Source organism: Trichogramma pretiosum, unplaced genomic scaffold (genome assembly GCF_000599845.2).
Source record: "Trichogramma pretiosum strain Unisexual culture from Peru unplaced genomic scaffold, Tpre_2.0 scaffold57, whole genome shotgun sequence".
Lineage (NCBI taxonomy): Eukaryota > Metazoa > Arthropoda > Insecta > Hymenoptera > Trichogrammatidae > Trichogramma > Trichogramma pretiosum.
The window spans coordinates 393,543-405,414 of NW_019641637.1; the positions used below are offsets into that span (position 1 = coordinate 393,543).

An 11,872-nucleotide genomic window follows, 5' to 3' on the forward strand; every position below is an offset into this window, starting at 1 on the left:
AACCGTCTGGGATTGCCACTGCACCCCAAAAGACTAATAGACTACGCTGGATATCCGCTTTAAACGTGTTTGCGCATTTTCGTTAGTTTGGCCTAAAAAGCTCGATTTTGTAAAATCCTATTTTGTTGGTATATAAAAAAAATTTTAGTTACGCCCAGTTGGGTTTAGTTTGCAACTACAAAATTGAGTTTTGCAGTCGTGAATACAGTTTTTGTTGTACGTTCTGCGATATTTTTATTTGTGTTTTTTCTCTTATTCTTTGAGCAAACCGCTGCTGTGTTGTCGACTTGCGGCTCTGCGGCTCCAATGTGGGGGCTAAGCGTCACGGCTAGGCCTGCACTTTCGACCTGGATCTTAACTGTACACAGCTGGACGCCCTTTTTGTACAATTTCGTTAAAGTTTTTGTCTTTTTTTTTTAATTATCAGAATTTTCGTTGAAGTAAGAAATGTTTATAGAGTGCCACTCTGTTTAAACTCATTCACTCGTGGAAATCTTTTCTTGCTCTGTCTTGTTTGGCCTTTCGGAATTCGCGACACTATTCTATCTATATTATACAGAAACAAGTAACCGATGGGTAATCGATATCACATTCGAATTAACGCCGAGCAAATGAGGTTCACGAAACTCGTCTACCAGTGACGGTGACGAATCGTCAATTTTTTTCTCACAAAATCATTGAACAGCAGACTCGATTTGCAAGTAGACGATTCGTTGCATTATGTGCTGCACGGATTTATCGACGTAGGTAGCGGGCGAAATAGCTCGACGCTCCGCCGAGAATATAGCAGGGAACGTAAAAATCGATCGAGGCACGTGCACTAGGCGTATGTGTGCTACTCAAGCTACCGACACACTGCGGGGTTATTTCAGCGTATGTATCTGAGCGTGCAGAGGAAGGTAAATGCGGTTTTCGCGTTTTTCCCTCCATTCAAATTCGAGCGTCATGCTATATCTAGACTGTAACGCAGTATACACCTAGATGTACTTGACTTGAGCTCCCGTGTAATCATGAGATACTCTCCCTCGTACTTACTCATCATCTTCACCCTTGCGTCAAAACCCCTCTGCTCTCTCACAAAAAAGAATGGATAGATACCGCTCGTTGATGTATTATATCAACATCCCCTCGCGAAATACGGTGCTTTTATCCACTTTTTAATACAAGTATCATTAAAAGTCGAGCTGAAAGTTTTTAATCGATACGTCAAATTGTAATATAAAGTACTTTTGCTAATGCTGAATGTTGTATTTATTGCAGATGCATCACAGGAGCAGGTACCAACGCTTTGCGAACTCGCGGCGCGCTGCGTCGCCTCGCACATCCCGTTCGAGCTGGTCGAGCACTTCTACTCGCCGATCCCGGAGCAACTGCAGCTGCGAATCGCCTACTGGAGCTTCCCCGACAACGAGGAAGACATCAGGCTATACTCGTGTCTGGCCAACGGTAGCGCCGACGAGTTCCAGCGCGGCGAGGCCCTGTTCCGCTCGAAAAACGTCAAGGAGCCGCTGCAGATCGGCTTCCACCTGAGCGCCTCGGTCTCGGCCCTCATGGTGTCGGCCAGCGGCTTTCGCGAGCAGTACAACGTCGCCGTGACGTTCGACCGACGCCGCATAACGTCCTGCAACTGCACGTGCTCGTCCAACGCCTACTGGTGCGCCCACGTGGTCGCGGTCTGCCTGCACAGGATACACATGCCGGGCCAGGTCTGCCTGCGCGCCCCCGTCTCCGAGTCGCTCTCGCGGCTACAGCGCGAACAGCTGCAGAAATTCGCCCAGTATCTGATCAGCGAGTTGCCACAGCAGATTCTGCCCACGGCCCAGAGGCTGCTGGACGAGCTGCTGTCGGCCACGCCGAGCGCCATCAACACGTATTGCGGCGCCCCGGATCCCACGGCCGGAGCATCCGCCAACGACCAGACCTCGTGGTACCTCGACGAGAAGACCCTGCACGACAATATCAAGAAAATCCTCATCAAATTCTGCGTTCCAGCTCCCATCGTCTTCAGGTTTGTCATTCTCGTCTGACTTTCTACCCTTGTATTGTTTTCTTTCCCTGTACAGGTTGTACTGACATTTGTGTTTGTTGCAACAGCGACGTCAACTACCTGAGCACGACGGCTCCACCAGCTGCTGCGGAATGGTCGTCTCTCCTCCGGCCACTGCGAGGTCGCGAACCCGAGGGCATGTGGAATCTGCTCAGTATCGTTCGTGAAATGTTCAAACGCACCGACAGAAATGCCATACCTCTGCTGGAAATTATCACGGAGGAGTGCATGGCCTGCGAACAGATCCTCGTCTGGTGGTTCAATACCAAAGTAGCACTGCTCAACGGCAACAGTCACGGCGGTGGCAAGCACAGCAACATGAACAGCAACTCGCACGCGTCCCAGCACGCTTGTTCCTCCCTCTGCGACGAGATCGTCGTGCTATGGAGGCTAGCCGCGCTCAATCCTGGCCTGTCGCCATCCGAGAGGGAAATGCTACTGGGCCAGTTTTCCGCTTGGCACTTGAAGATCATTGAAAAGTTGACGAAAATCAGGGGAACGACTGTTTCGCAAAATTCTCATAACCGTAATGGTAACAACGGCGGAGGCGGAGCAGGTGGCAACGGCGGCCCAAAAGATTCTCTGAAAACCGATATCGAATTATTCATCGGTTTCAAACCGGCGCTCGAGGCATGTTTCTTGGATTGGGAAGAGTACTGCATACCTGGCATAACGTACACGGCGAGCACCAATCCTATGTACCATTGTCCGTTTACTTGTTTTAGGCATACCGGTGACACAAAGACTGACGTTAATCAGGTAGGACATACCAACCTTTTTTTTTTAAATCTTCAACAATCGAGATTGAAATTAACGCCATTTATTATTTCCTCAAAGGTCAACTCGAGTTCAGCAGTTTTAAATTGTCAACCACCGACGACCCATCATCACAGCCGACGCTACCAGTGCCTCGGTTTGTCCGAGTACGCTACCTACGTAGAGCGTCGACGACATCCGTCGTTTCCGGGATTGTGTCCTAGAGGCCCAACCAGCGGCGTTGGTCCTGGGGGCTCGAATGCCGGTGGTGGTGGTGGTGACTGCAATCGCAGTAGCGACAGTAGCGAAGGATTCTGCGAGAACGACGGTGATATTGCCGATGTATCCGAGCTACCAGCCGGTCTTGTTAGGCGAGGAATCGGCCGCATTTGTTGTGATACCGACTCGCAAGAAGGCGGGGGTAGCGAGTCTTCGTCCAATAGTAACGTTAGTCTCAAAAATATCCCGAGCGCAGAACCTTCGGCCCTTCGTCTCAACGTCTCATCCTCGGAGAGCCAGAGCGACGCGAGTGAGAGTAGTGTTGCTCGCAACGAATTGCCTTCATCGGTGGCCAATAATGTCAAGTGCACAGGTGCTCGTCCTAAAATTGCCAATGGAATTAGTAGTTCGAGTAGCAGTAGTAACTCCCAGCCACAGCCATCCACTTCGGGAACAGCATCGACAGCTGTCAACGGTGACTTGGCTCGAGCAGTTGCATCGACTTCGGGTACGACGCCAATAATGAATGGCAAGAAAACGAGTGATCAGGAATCCGATCACGAGAAGGATCCATCCAGAAGACCGTCCAAGGACGAGAGTCTATCCTCTAGCAGTGACTCGCCGTCTGGTGACGAATACAACGTTTATTATTATGACGCAAAAGCGGCAGCGACCAACGGGGCTACTAATAAAGAATCGAAAAATGAGGCTCATGGCTCCTCGGCGACAGCTGCCAATGTTAGCAGTATTTTAGGTAATCTAAAGAAGACTGAAGACCCATGGGATATACTTTTTGCTCGAGCAGAGGGTCTGTACGCCCATGGTCACACACGAGAAGCTTGTATGCTTGGTGTTAAATTAGCTAAGGAGCTGCTGGCTCATCCACCTGATCTCATGATCGAAGTACCGCTTGCGCCTGTGAAAGGCAAAAGAAAAAAGGTATGCTTTTAGCAACTAAAGTAACTACCATTTCGTTATTCTACTTATATTATTAGAAAATCTGAGTATTAATTCTGAATATGATAATTCTTTAGCAACAAATAAATCCGGCTTCACATCAGTTGTCATGTTCAGCTTCGGCTACATTAGCAAAGTGTGGTTTTCTATGTACAGTACTTGCCGAAAATCCAGACTTTTATAATTTGGCATTTAAAGTCGGTCTATTTGGAATAGAAATGGCTAGACCACCAGCAAGTACGAAACCACTGGAGGTAAATTTAACTCAATTTGATATATTTAACAATAAATAAGTCAATGTTCAAATTCGTAAATCTTGACCATCAATTGTCATTTCAGGTAAAACTAGCACACCAGGAAAGTGAACTAGTAAATTTGCTTAAACGCATACCTTTAGGCGAAAATGAAATGGAAATGATTAGACAACGTGCGTCGTTACTAAGAGATGGCTCGCTTCGAATGAGGGGACACTCACTTTTGCCGATAATGTTGGCAAGCTTCATTTTTGATGCATTATGCACACCATGTTCGTATATTTCATAATGTAGTATATGTTGAACAAAAAAATCAATAGAAATAAATGTTTTAAATTTTTTTAGCATTGAAAACTTTATCAGCGTGTAAGCAATCTACAGATGAACTCTTAGGATTTGAAGCAGCCGTGTCAGCAATAGGTTTAAAAGCAAATGTCAGTGAAGCTGATCATCCGTTACTTTGCGAAGGAACACGACGACAAAGGTTTTCTTCAGATTTTCTGGCTTTTAACCCTAAAAAATCAATTCCATTATAATTTGTATCAATGTTTGATTATTTACAGAGGAGAATTAGCAATTACATTGCTTGTACATTACAAAGATGAACCAGAAAAGTTATCCCGCATTATGGATAAACTTCTTGATCGAGATGTGCATCAACTAATTAAGACTCCGATAGTTGCTAGCTACTATAGCTCGAACCCACCATCCAGAAGTCAGTTGATGTATTTCCGCCGAGATAGAACATGTTCGTCGCCGCAAACGAATGATTCACCCGGTGCGGCTAACAGCGAAAATGCCCTGGGACTCAATAGCAGACCCCACAGTAGTACGAGTGCCGAATTGGAGTCTGGAATGTCTGGACTAACTATTCAGACAACCGCAACTGCACAAACGGTTAATACCCGAGCTAAAGAGAACAGGTGCGTTGAGATTTGTTTTAATCATGATAGCTTTATTCTTTGCGCTATCTTTACGGAAACTCAGTACGGCACTAGGTGCAAATTCGATATAGTATTTAATGTTTGTGATATAAATGTAAAAACACTTTTTTGTTGTTCGTTTTTTGCTTGTCCAGTTTTTTGATGTATTATACTAAAAATATAAATTTTAAATAAGGAGTTAACTTACGTAACGTTGACTACTTATTTGAAAATGTTGTTTTGTCCGCATTATTTACATCTGGAAGTTGTTGCAATTGATCCTTTGAGTTGTGTTAAAAACAGCATCCTTAAATGACTTTTTTACTAATAAAAGTATTGCACTAAAACTTGATGAAAAGAATCAGATGTTAAACGAATTGTGCCATACTTTCGTATCCTTAAGGATAGCACTTTATTCATGTTTTTCTAGAACTCAAACTCTACCTTATGTTTCATATCAGTACATCTCGTCACAGGTACAAGAGTAAAAGAGCAGCTATCGCTAAGCCATCTCTACCAAATCAACCATCAGAGGCTGGAGCTCACTTTATGTGTGAATTAGCTAAAACAGTCCTAACCAAAGCTGGTGGAAATAGTTCGACGTCACTTTTCACACAAGCATCGACCAGTCAAAATCATCACGGGCCTCATAGAGCTCTACACATGTGCGCATTTCAACTCGGTTTATACGCTTTAGGACTTCATAACTGCGTTAGTCATAACTGGTTAAGCCGAACATATTCAAGTCATGTCAGTTGGATAACTGGTCAAGCCATGGAGATTGGAGCACCAGCCATTTGGTTCTTGATTGATAGTTGGGAGGGTCATTTGACACCACCCGAGGCTGTTAGCATTGCCGATAAAAGTAGTCGAGGAAGTGACCCAAACATGGTCAAAGCTGCTGCTGAACTAGCATTATCTTGTCTCCCCCATGCTCATGCGCTAAATTTCAACGAGGTTCAACGGGCTATTTTACAGTGTAAAGAACAGAGTGATGAAATGCTGGAAAAAGCCTGTATCACCGTCGAAACAACCGCTAAGGGCGGTGGGGTATATCCTGAAGTATTATTTCAAGTTGCCAAGTATTGGTACGAGTTGTATTTGAGGGTAAGCTTTTGACAAGTTATTACTAATTATATCCACGATAATTTCAATTCATAATCAACTGATTTGCAGCATACCCCTGGTGGAGAACAACAAGATGAAATGCCTCATGAATCATTGCAACTCGATGCTAATGGTCAGCTAATAGTTGAGCCTGGTCCACCCGTCGATATGAGTGCTGCTCAAATGATGCCTGGTCAAGCTCAAGCAGTTGTTGTAACTAGTGCTCCGCCCATGCCACCTCAAACGTATGCACATCCGGCCTCGCAACTAGGTAACTATACCGACATTTTAAAAGTTTTATTTTAATAAATTATAAACTTTAACTAAATATTCACTTGGATATTGCAGAAGGAATGCAGTACACAGTGCCGTATACCACTGTGATACATCCTCAATTTACTAGTCCACCGTTTGCTGCTTGTTCGATGCCACCAATAAGAGTAGCTTTACCGTTGCAACCGCCCAATATGCAAATGTATCAGGCATATCCTCCTCATATGGGTCACCCCGCTGCTGTGCCACATCCGCAGCTGCCTCCTCAACATCCGCATCATCCCACGCAATCAGCACAACAGCCTCAGGTATCACATTTCTTCGCACCAATGCCCACTGTTACAGCTGTGAATGTTCATCCTCCACCTGGAACGCAGCATATGTACACTATGCAGCAACCGATACCGGTTACCGTAAGATACAACTATAACTATCTGAAAAAGGATTTTGAAACTATCATATTTTATATTTTCATGACTTCGTAGGTACAGCCTGGAATATCAGGTGGCATGCCAGTGCAAGCAGGTTTACCTGGTCCGACAATGATGTCTCCTCAGCAAAACATGACAGCTATGCGCACTCAGCAACAAGTTCGTATTTTTTTAATATTTTCATCAATACTTCTAAGAAATTAGAGTACAAATTTTTGCAATTTAGTATGTTTCGCAGCAGGTTCATCGGCAGAACAATCAAACGTACACGCCTCAGCAATGTAGAGCTTTGGTAGCAGCTTATCGCGTTGGAATGTTGGCTCTAGAGACCTTAGCACGACGAGTGCATGATGATAGACCTCAGGCAAAGTACGCCCGTAACCCACCGTATGGCGAGGATGTTAAGTGGATGTTGCGTGTCTCTAAGCGTTTAGGTACACAGTATCTTCATCAGCTGTGCGTTACTGTCGTTAACAGTATCGTCAGTCCATTTGTCCTACACGACGTTGCAGTCGAAGCTGCTTACTATTTGTCTAGGAATAATCCTGCCCTCGTTATACAGAATCTCAGATCGGCTCTGCTAGCACCTCTTGTGCACAAATGTCAGCAGATGTAAGTATGGAAGGCGCTGTTGCTTGTTTCTTCAAATTTTCTAAAAAAATAATAATTTTAATTGATTAAAAAAAATCGTTACATTTTTATTTCATTTTCTATAGGTATATTCAGTGTATGCATCAAAAATTGTATCATTTGATGTCCTCCGACTATGAAGAATTTGCCAGTATAGTTTGTGCTGCTAGAGCTGCTTTTCAAATCACACCTGAAGGTCATACACAATTTAAAGAATGGCTTCAGTCAATCAGAAGGTAAAAATCTTGACCTTTAACACATATGATTCATGATGGTAAAAAATTAATAAAAAAAATTCTTAGGTCCCAATCGTGTAATAAGGAACTTTCGATGCAAATAAATGCTGCCTTGCAGCAGAATGGCAAATGACACAAAACAGAGCCCTGGTTAGCTCACCGACAGCACGCAGTCGAAGAATCGTCGGCGCATTGTGCAAGTAATACATCAAATTCTGCGCCAACGTCGGCTGATGAATTAGAAATAGGTTCATACAGCGGTAGTAACAGCAATAACAACAGACGTCGTGAAAACAATTGGCTCATGCATCGAAGACATACGACGGGTAATCTCGTCGAGCAGCAGCAAGAGCGACGATGAAATTTCCGTATATAATATCATCTTATAAAAGCATCGATCATTCTTTCTCACACTCTCTCTTATACTTCTTTTTAGTGTTCATTACTCTTAATTTACTTGACAACTTAGAGCCAAACGTTGCAGTAGTGAAATTCAATATGTTCTCGCAGGTCTTGACTATTATAAATTAGAGTTAAATTACGAATTGAAAAGACTGGATCGTTTGTAATTACGCGCGATCGTTTTTTATACCATTATTTAGACAAGTACGAGTGTTACACTCAATAATCAAATGATTATTTTAGATGTTTTGATAAATTGTAATCAGAATTACAAAATTTTTTATGATTTTATTTCTATGAAATATCTGAGACTGACAAAAATGATTCATAAGTTTTATTTTGATATTTTATGATCTTGCACAGAGTATAGTTAAATGCGTATAGTTGATAATCTGCTGTGCACAGGATCAACCTTAGATAAAATGAAAACAGTCGAGACCTGCTGGATGTATTTAATTTTTTAGAAAACGAATGATTCAATTAAAAAATGAACTGATAATCTGCATTATCGTTAAATAATGCAACAATTTTAAGAAAAAATCAAGGATAATAATTACGAAGAATGAAATAAAGGATTCGAATCAAATCTATACGCAACAATCAATCAAAAATTCATCTAATGTGAGAGAAATAATTGGGGTAAAATGTCATTAATGAAAGACGATTCATTAAAAACAACTTTCCATGCTCTCACATTAAATCATCATCAAATTATCATTCATTCATTTTAGTCAGATTACGATACTATTAAATAAAGTGGTTTTTAGTCAAATTTAGGTAGAAAATAATTATTTTGAGAAGAAATCTCTTAGATAGAATGAATTATTCTTGTCTTGTTTCGCTTTTGTAAACAAAGAACGACAAAAATGAATTTAATATCGACACGATGTCTATTTATATTTATAAATGCCATGAAAATATAAAAAATTCCGACGAGTTGGTTGGTGCGCTGCTTATAAGCATAGAGATATTTACGTAAAATCGAAGAAAAAAGAGAACATTAAAATCTGATTAAAACACTTTTTGCGCAATAAAGAGCAGAGTCTTATCACCTCTTTTAGGTATTTCGAAGTAATTCGAGACACCATAAGACGATCGAAAACCAATTTCCTTCAGTTATAAGTTCTTCGGAAAAGATTCGATGAAAATAAAAAAAGTTAATTTAATTTTTATGACTTCGTGTATTTCCGTATTTCGTATGTAGTACGATAAATAGATAGATTATATGAATATGAATTATATGAATATAAATATATATATATATATACACCTATAAAAATATATATATTATATAAATATATCTACGTATATTATAATAAAAATTATACATAATATATTATTATTATATACGATCGCATCATTCTCTTTTTGTGTCACACATTATCGACAATCCATCGAAAAAAACATGATCTCTGTAATTTTTAATTGAAACTCTTTAAAACATATGATTGAATTAACGAGGTATTAATAATGGTATGATTCTGATTGACGTTACATATCATCAATTTTGAGTATCATTATTATATATTCTTATATTTCCCTTTTCTGTGTATACGTCATCACTGCGTTATAATAAAATTCATGATCTGAATAGTTAATTTTCATTAAATGCCTATGATCCTTCATTGCTCGATTTTTTAAAATTATTATTAATTAAGAGATTATAAACGTAAATTTTTTTTTCAAAAATTTCATACATTTTATTTATGAAATAATTTACATTTTATCAATTTTTCATTAGTATAACCGAAAATTTATTGTTGCCTTATTTGTTTTTCATTCTAATCAGTTCGTAAACTAAATATATCATATTTAAAAAAGCAGTTGGATTACATTTAATAACAAGGTCACACATGTGATTATTTTCGAAATTTTGAATATTCTTGCATCGATCTTTTAGATCACTAATTTATGTCTAGAAAACTAAAATGAGTTCATTATCGCCAATACATTTTTTAATAATTTTGAAATATGTTCACTGTTATTGTTTTTCGCGCACTTTGAAATATTATTTAACTGTCCCATAGCATATAAAAGTATTTTCTTGAATATGAACAAAATATTTGTACGGGTCATAAGTTAACTCTAAAAGCATTAAGAGACTTTTAATTGCAATCAAATTCAAAGTATTCAGTGGTAAAATAATTGTTTCAGTAAGACTTGAAGTCAGGAAAAAATATTTCCTTGGAAATCGGTCTAAATGGTGAAAACCTCGATTAGCAAGGCAAGGTCTCTTAAGCACTTGCCACGTGTTTCGAAATTGTTTAGTTCTTGTTTTTAAGTCATAATCTAGTGATCTAAGAGTTGTCAGATGAAATTTTTGAAATTTGGGAATTATGGACCAGTCTAATAATTATTAAGAGGCCAAGAGTGTATTGTAAGATAAAATCGAATCAAGTTTCAAGCAGCAGTCGTGGCCGAGTGGTTAAGGCGTCTGACTAGAAATCAGATTCCCTCTGGGAGCGTAGGTTCGAGTCCTACCGACTGCGAATTCTTTTTTGAACATTTTTTAAACGAGTTTTTTATATTTCTTATCAAATACTGAAATATAAAATAACACATTTCTGATGTAAACTTTATTTATTTGCTTACTATTATAAAAGGCCATTATGAACATATTTACTTACCGTTCAACTAAAATTCAATTGTAGAGTTTTATTAATCAAATATCAATAGAAAGTTGTATAGCAAAAGTAACATAACATCAATATATTAATTGGCAAGTGCACTCGAGAAATAAATTTTTTACTCGACTCCTTATCGTTCGGTAACACAGTATAATTCCATGGAGAATCAGCAAATGCGCCGCAGGAAATGGAATTGTTTCTCCGCTTTTATAATCCAAGTGAAATGAACAAGAACGCCTTTAGATGAACTTTAATAATTTCAATATATAGTGTAAGTTTCCATTGATCAGAGAAGAGTCGACGACCCACGGATCGAGTCAAAATTCAAATCAAGATATGACCATTATCTTAATCAAGATTCCATCCTAAATTTGAGAGAAGTGTTGTTTTTTAATTCGAGAGAGTCGAGCATTAATAAAAACAGCGTAACAGAATCATCACTCGAATTATATAAAAAAAACGCTGTGGATCAATACGTTTCAATAAATAAACCAGTACAATCACGCGAGCAGATTGAAGAGCCATTTACGGAGTCACACGCGACAAGCGGCTATGGAAATTTCTTCTTCTTCCTCGTATTTACGGTGTTATACACTTCTACGCAAGGGCCAAAGTGGCGCATTCACGTATACGCTCATCGATCAACTGAAATTTGTCGAAGAGATAAATTTTCCAAGTGTTAATGCACTCGATCGCACACGCTTATGTATACGCCTTGTGTGGCTAGGCTAATTTAGAGTTCGATGACGTTTGCTCGATTACATATTATATACGCTCGTCGGATTATGTCAATCAGTTTGATGTTTTTATATTATCGCGCAAGTGATAATATTTGGAAACGATGTGTGTACGATAGAGAGCGCGTGACGGTCGCCAGAAGGCCGCTGGCGAACCAGGAAAAAGGCTTCTTTCATCTTCAATTTCTTTTTTCTCTTACGAGCTCGACCGTTGTATTTGCTGACGAAAATTTTTACAATTTTTCATGTCGTATGCACTCGATAAATATCAAA

The 11,872-nt window shown here is 39.9% G+C and overlaps 1 protein-coding gene and 1 non-coding gene across 6 annotated transcripts in view; both read left to right on the forward strand.

The window, feature by feature from the left end:
* LOC106649507 (zinc finger SWIM domain-containing protein 8) overlaps window positions 1-9,826 on the forward strand; it is a 31,795-nt gene extending 21,969 nt beyond the window's left edge. For 3 of the 5 annotated variants that reach the window (XM_014366949.2, XM_023459422.1, XM_023459423.1), the window contains 14 exons: window positions 1,261-2,008; window positions 2,095-2,806; window positions 2,885-3,961; window positions 4,057-4,233; window positions 4,319-4,505; window positions 4,579-4,717; window positions 4,797-5,156; window positions 5,618-6,263; window positions 6,333-6,534; window positions 6,612-6,949; window positions 7,022-7,126; window positions 7,194-7,579; window positions 7,684-7,833; window positions 7,900-9,826. In XM_014366949.2, the coding sequence (XP_014222435.1) occupies window positions 1,261-2,008; window positions 2,095-2,806; window positions 2,885-3,961; window positions 4,057-4,233; window positions 4,319-4,505; window positions 4,579-4,717; window positions 4,797-5,156; window positions 5,618-6,263; window positions 6,333-6,534; window positions 6,612-6,949; window positions 7,022-7,126; window positions 7,194-7,579; window positions 7,684-7,833; window positions 7,900-7,966 (5,294 nt within the window). In that variant the 3' untranslated portion in view covers window positions 7,967-9,826. The remainder of the gene's footprint in view (window positions 1-1,260; window positions 2,009-2,094; window positions 2,807-2,884; window positions 3,962-4,056; window positions 4,234-4,318; window positions 4,506-4,578; window positions 4,718-4,796; window positions 5,157-5,617; window positions 6,264-6,332; window positions 6,535-6,611; window positions 6,950-7,021; window positions 7,127-7,193; window positions 7,580-7,683; window positions 7,834-7,899) is intronic. The other 2 variants (XM_014366965.2, XM_014366972.2) reach the window with 2 other exon arrangements.
* An 816-nt stretch (window positions 9,827-10,642) lies between these two features.
* Trnas-aga lies at window positions 10,643-10,724 on the forward strand. The gene has a single exon. It is a non-coding gene; the product is annotated as a tRNA-Ser (tRNA).
* Window positions 10,725-11,872: the final 1,148 nt, after the last annotated feature.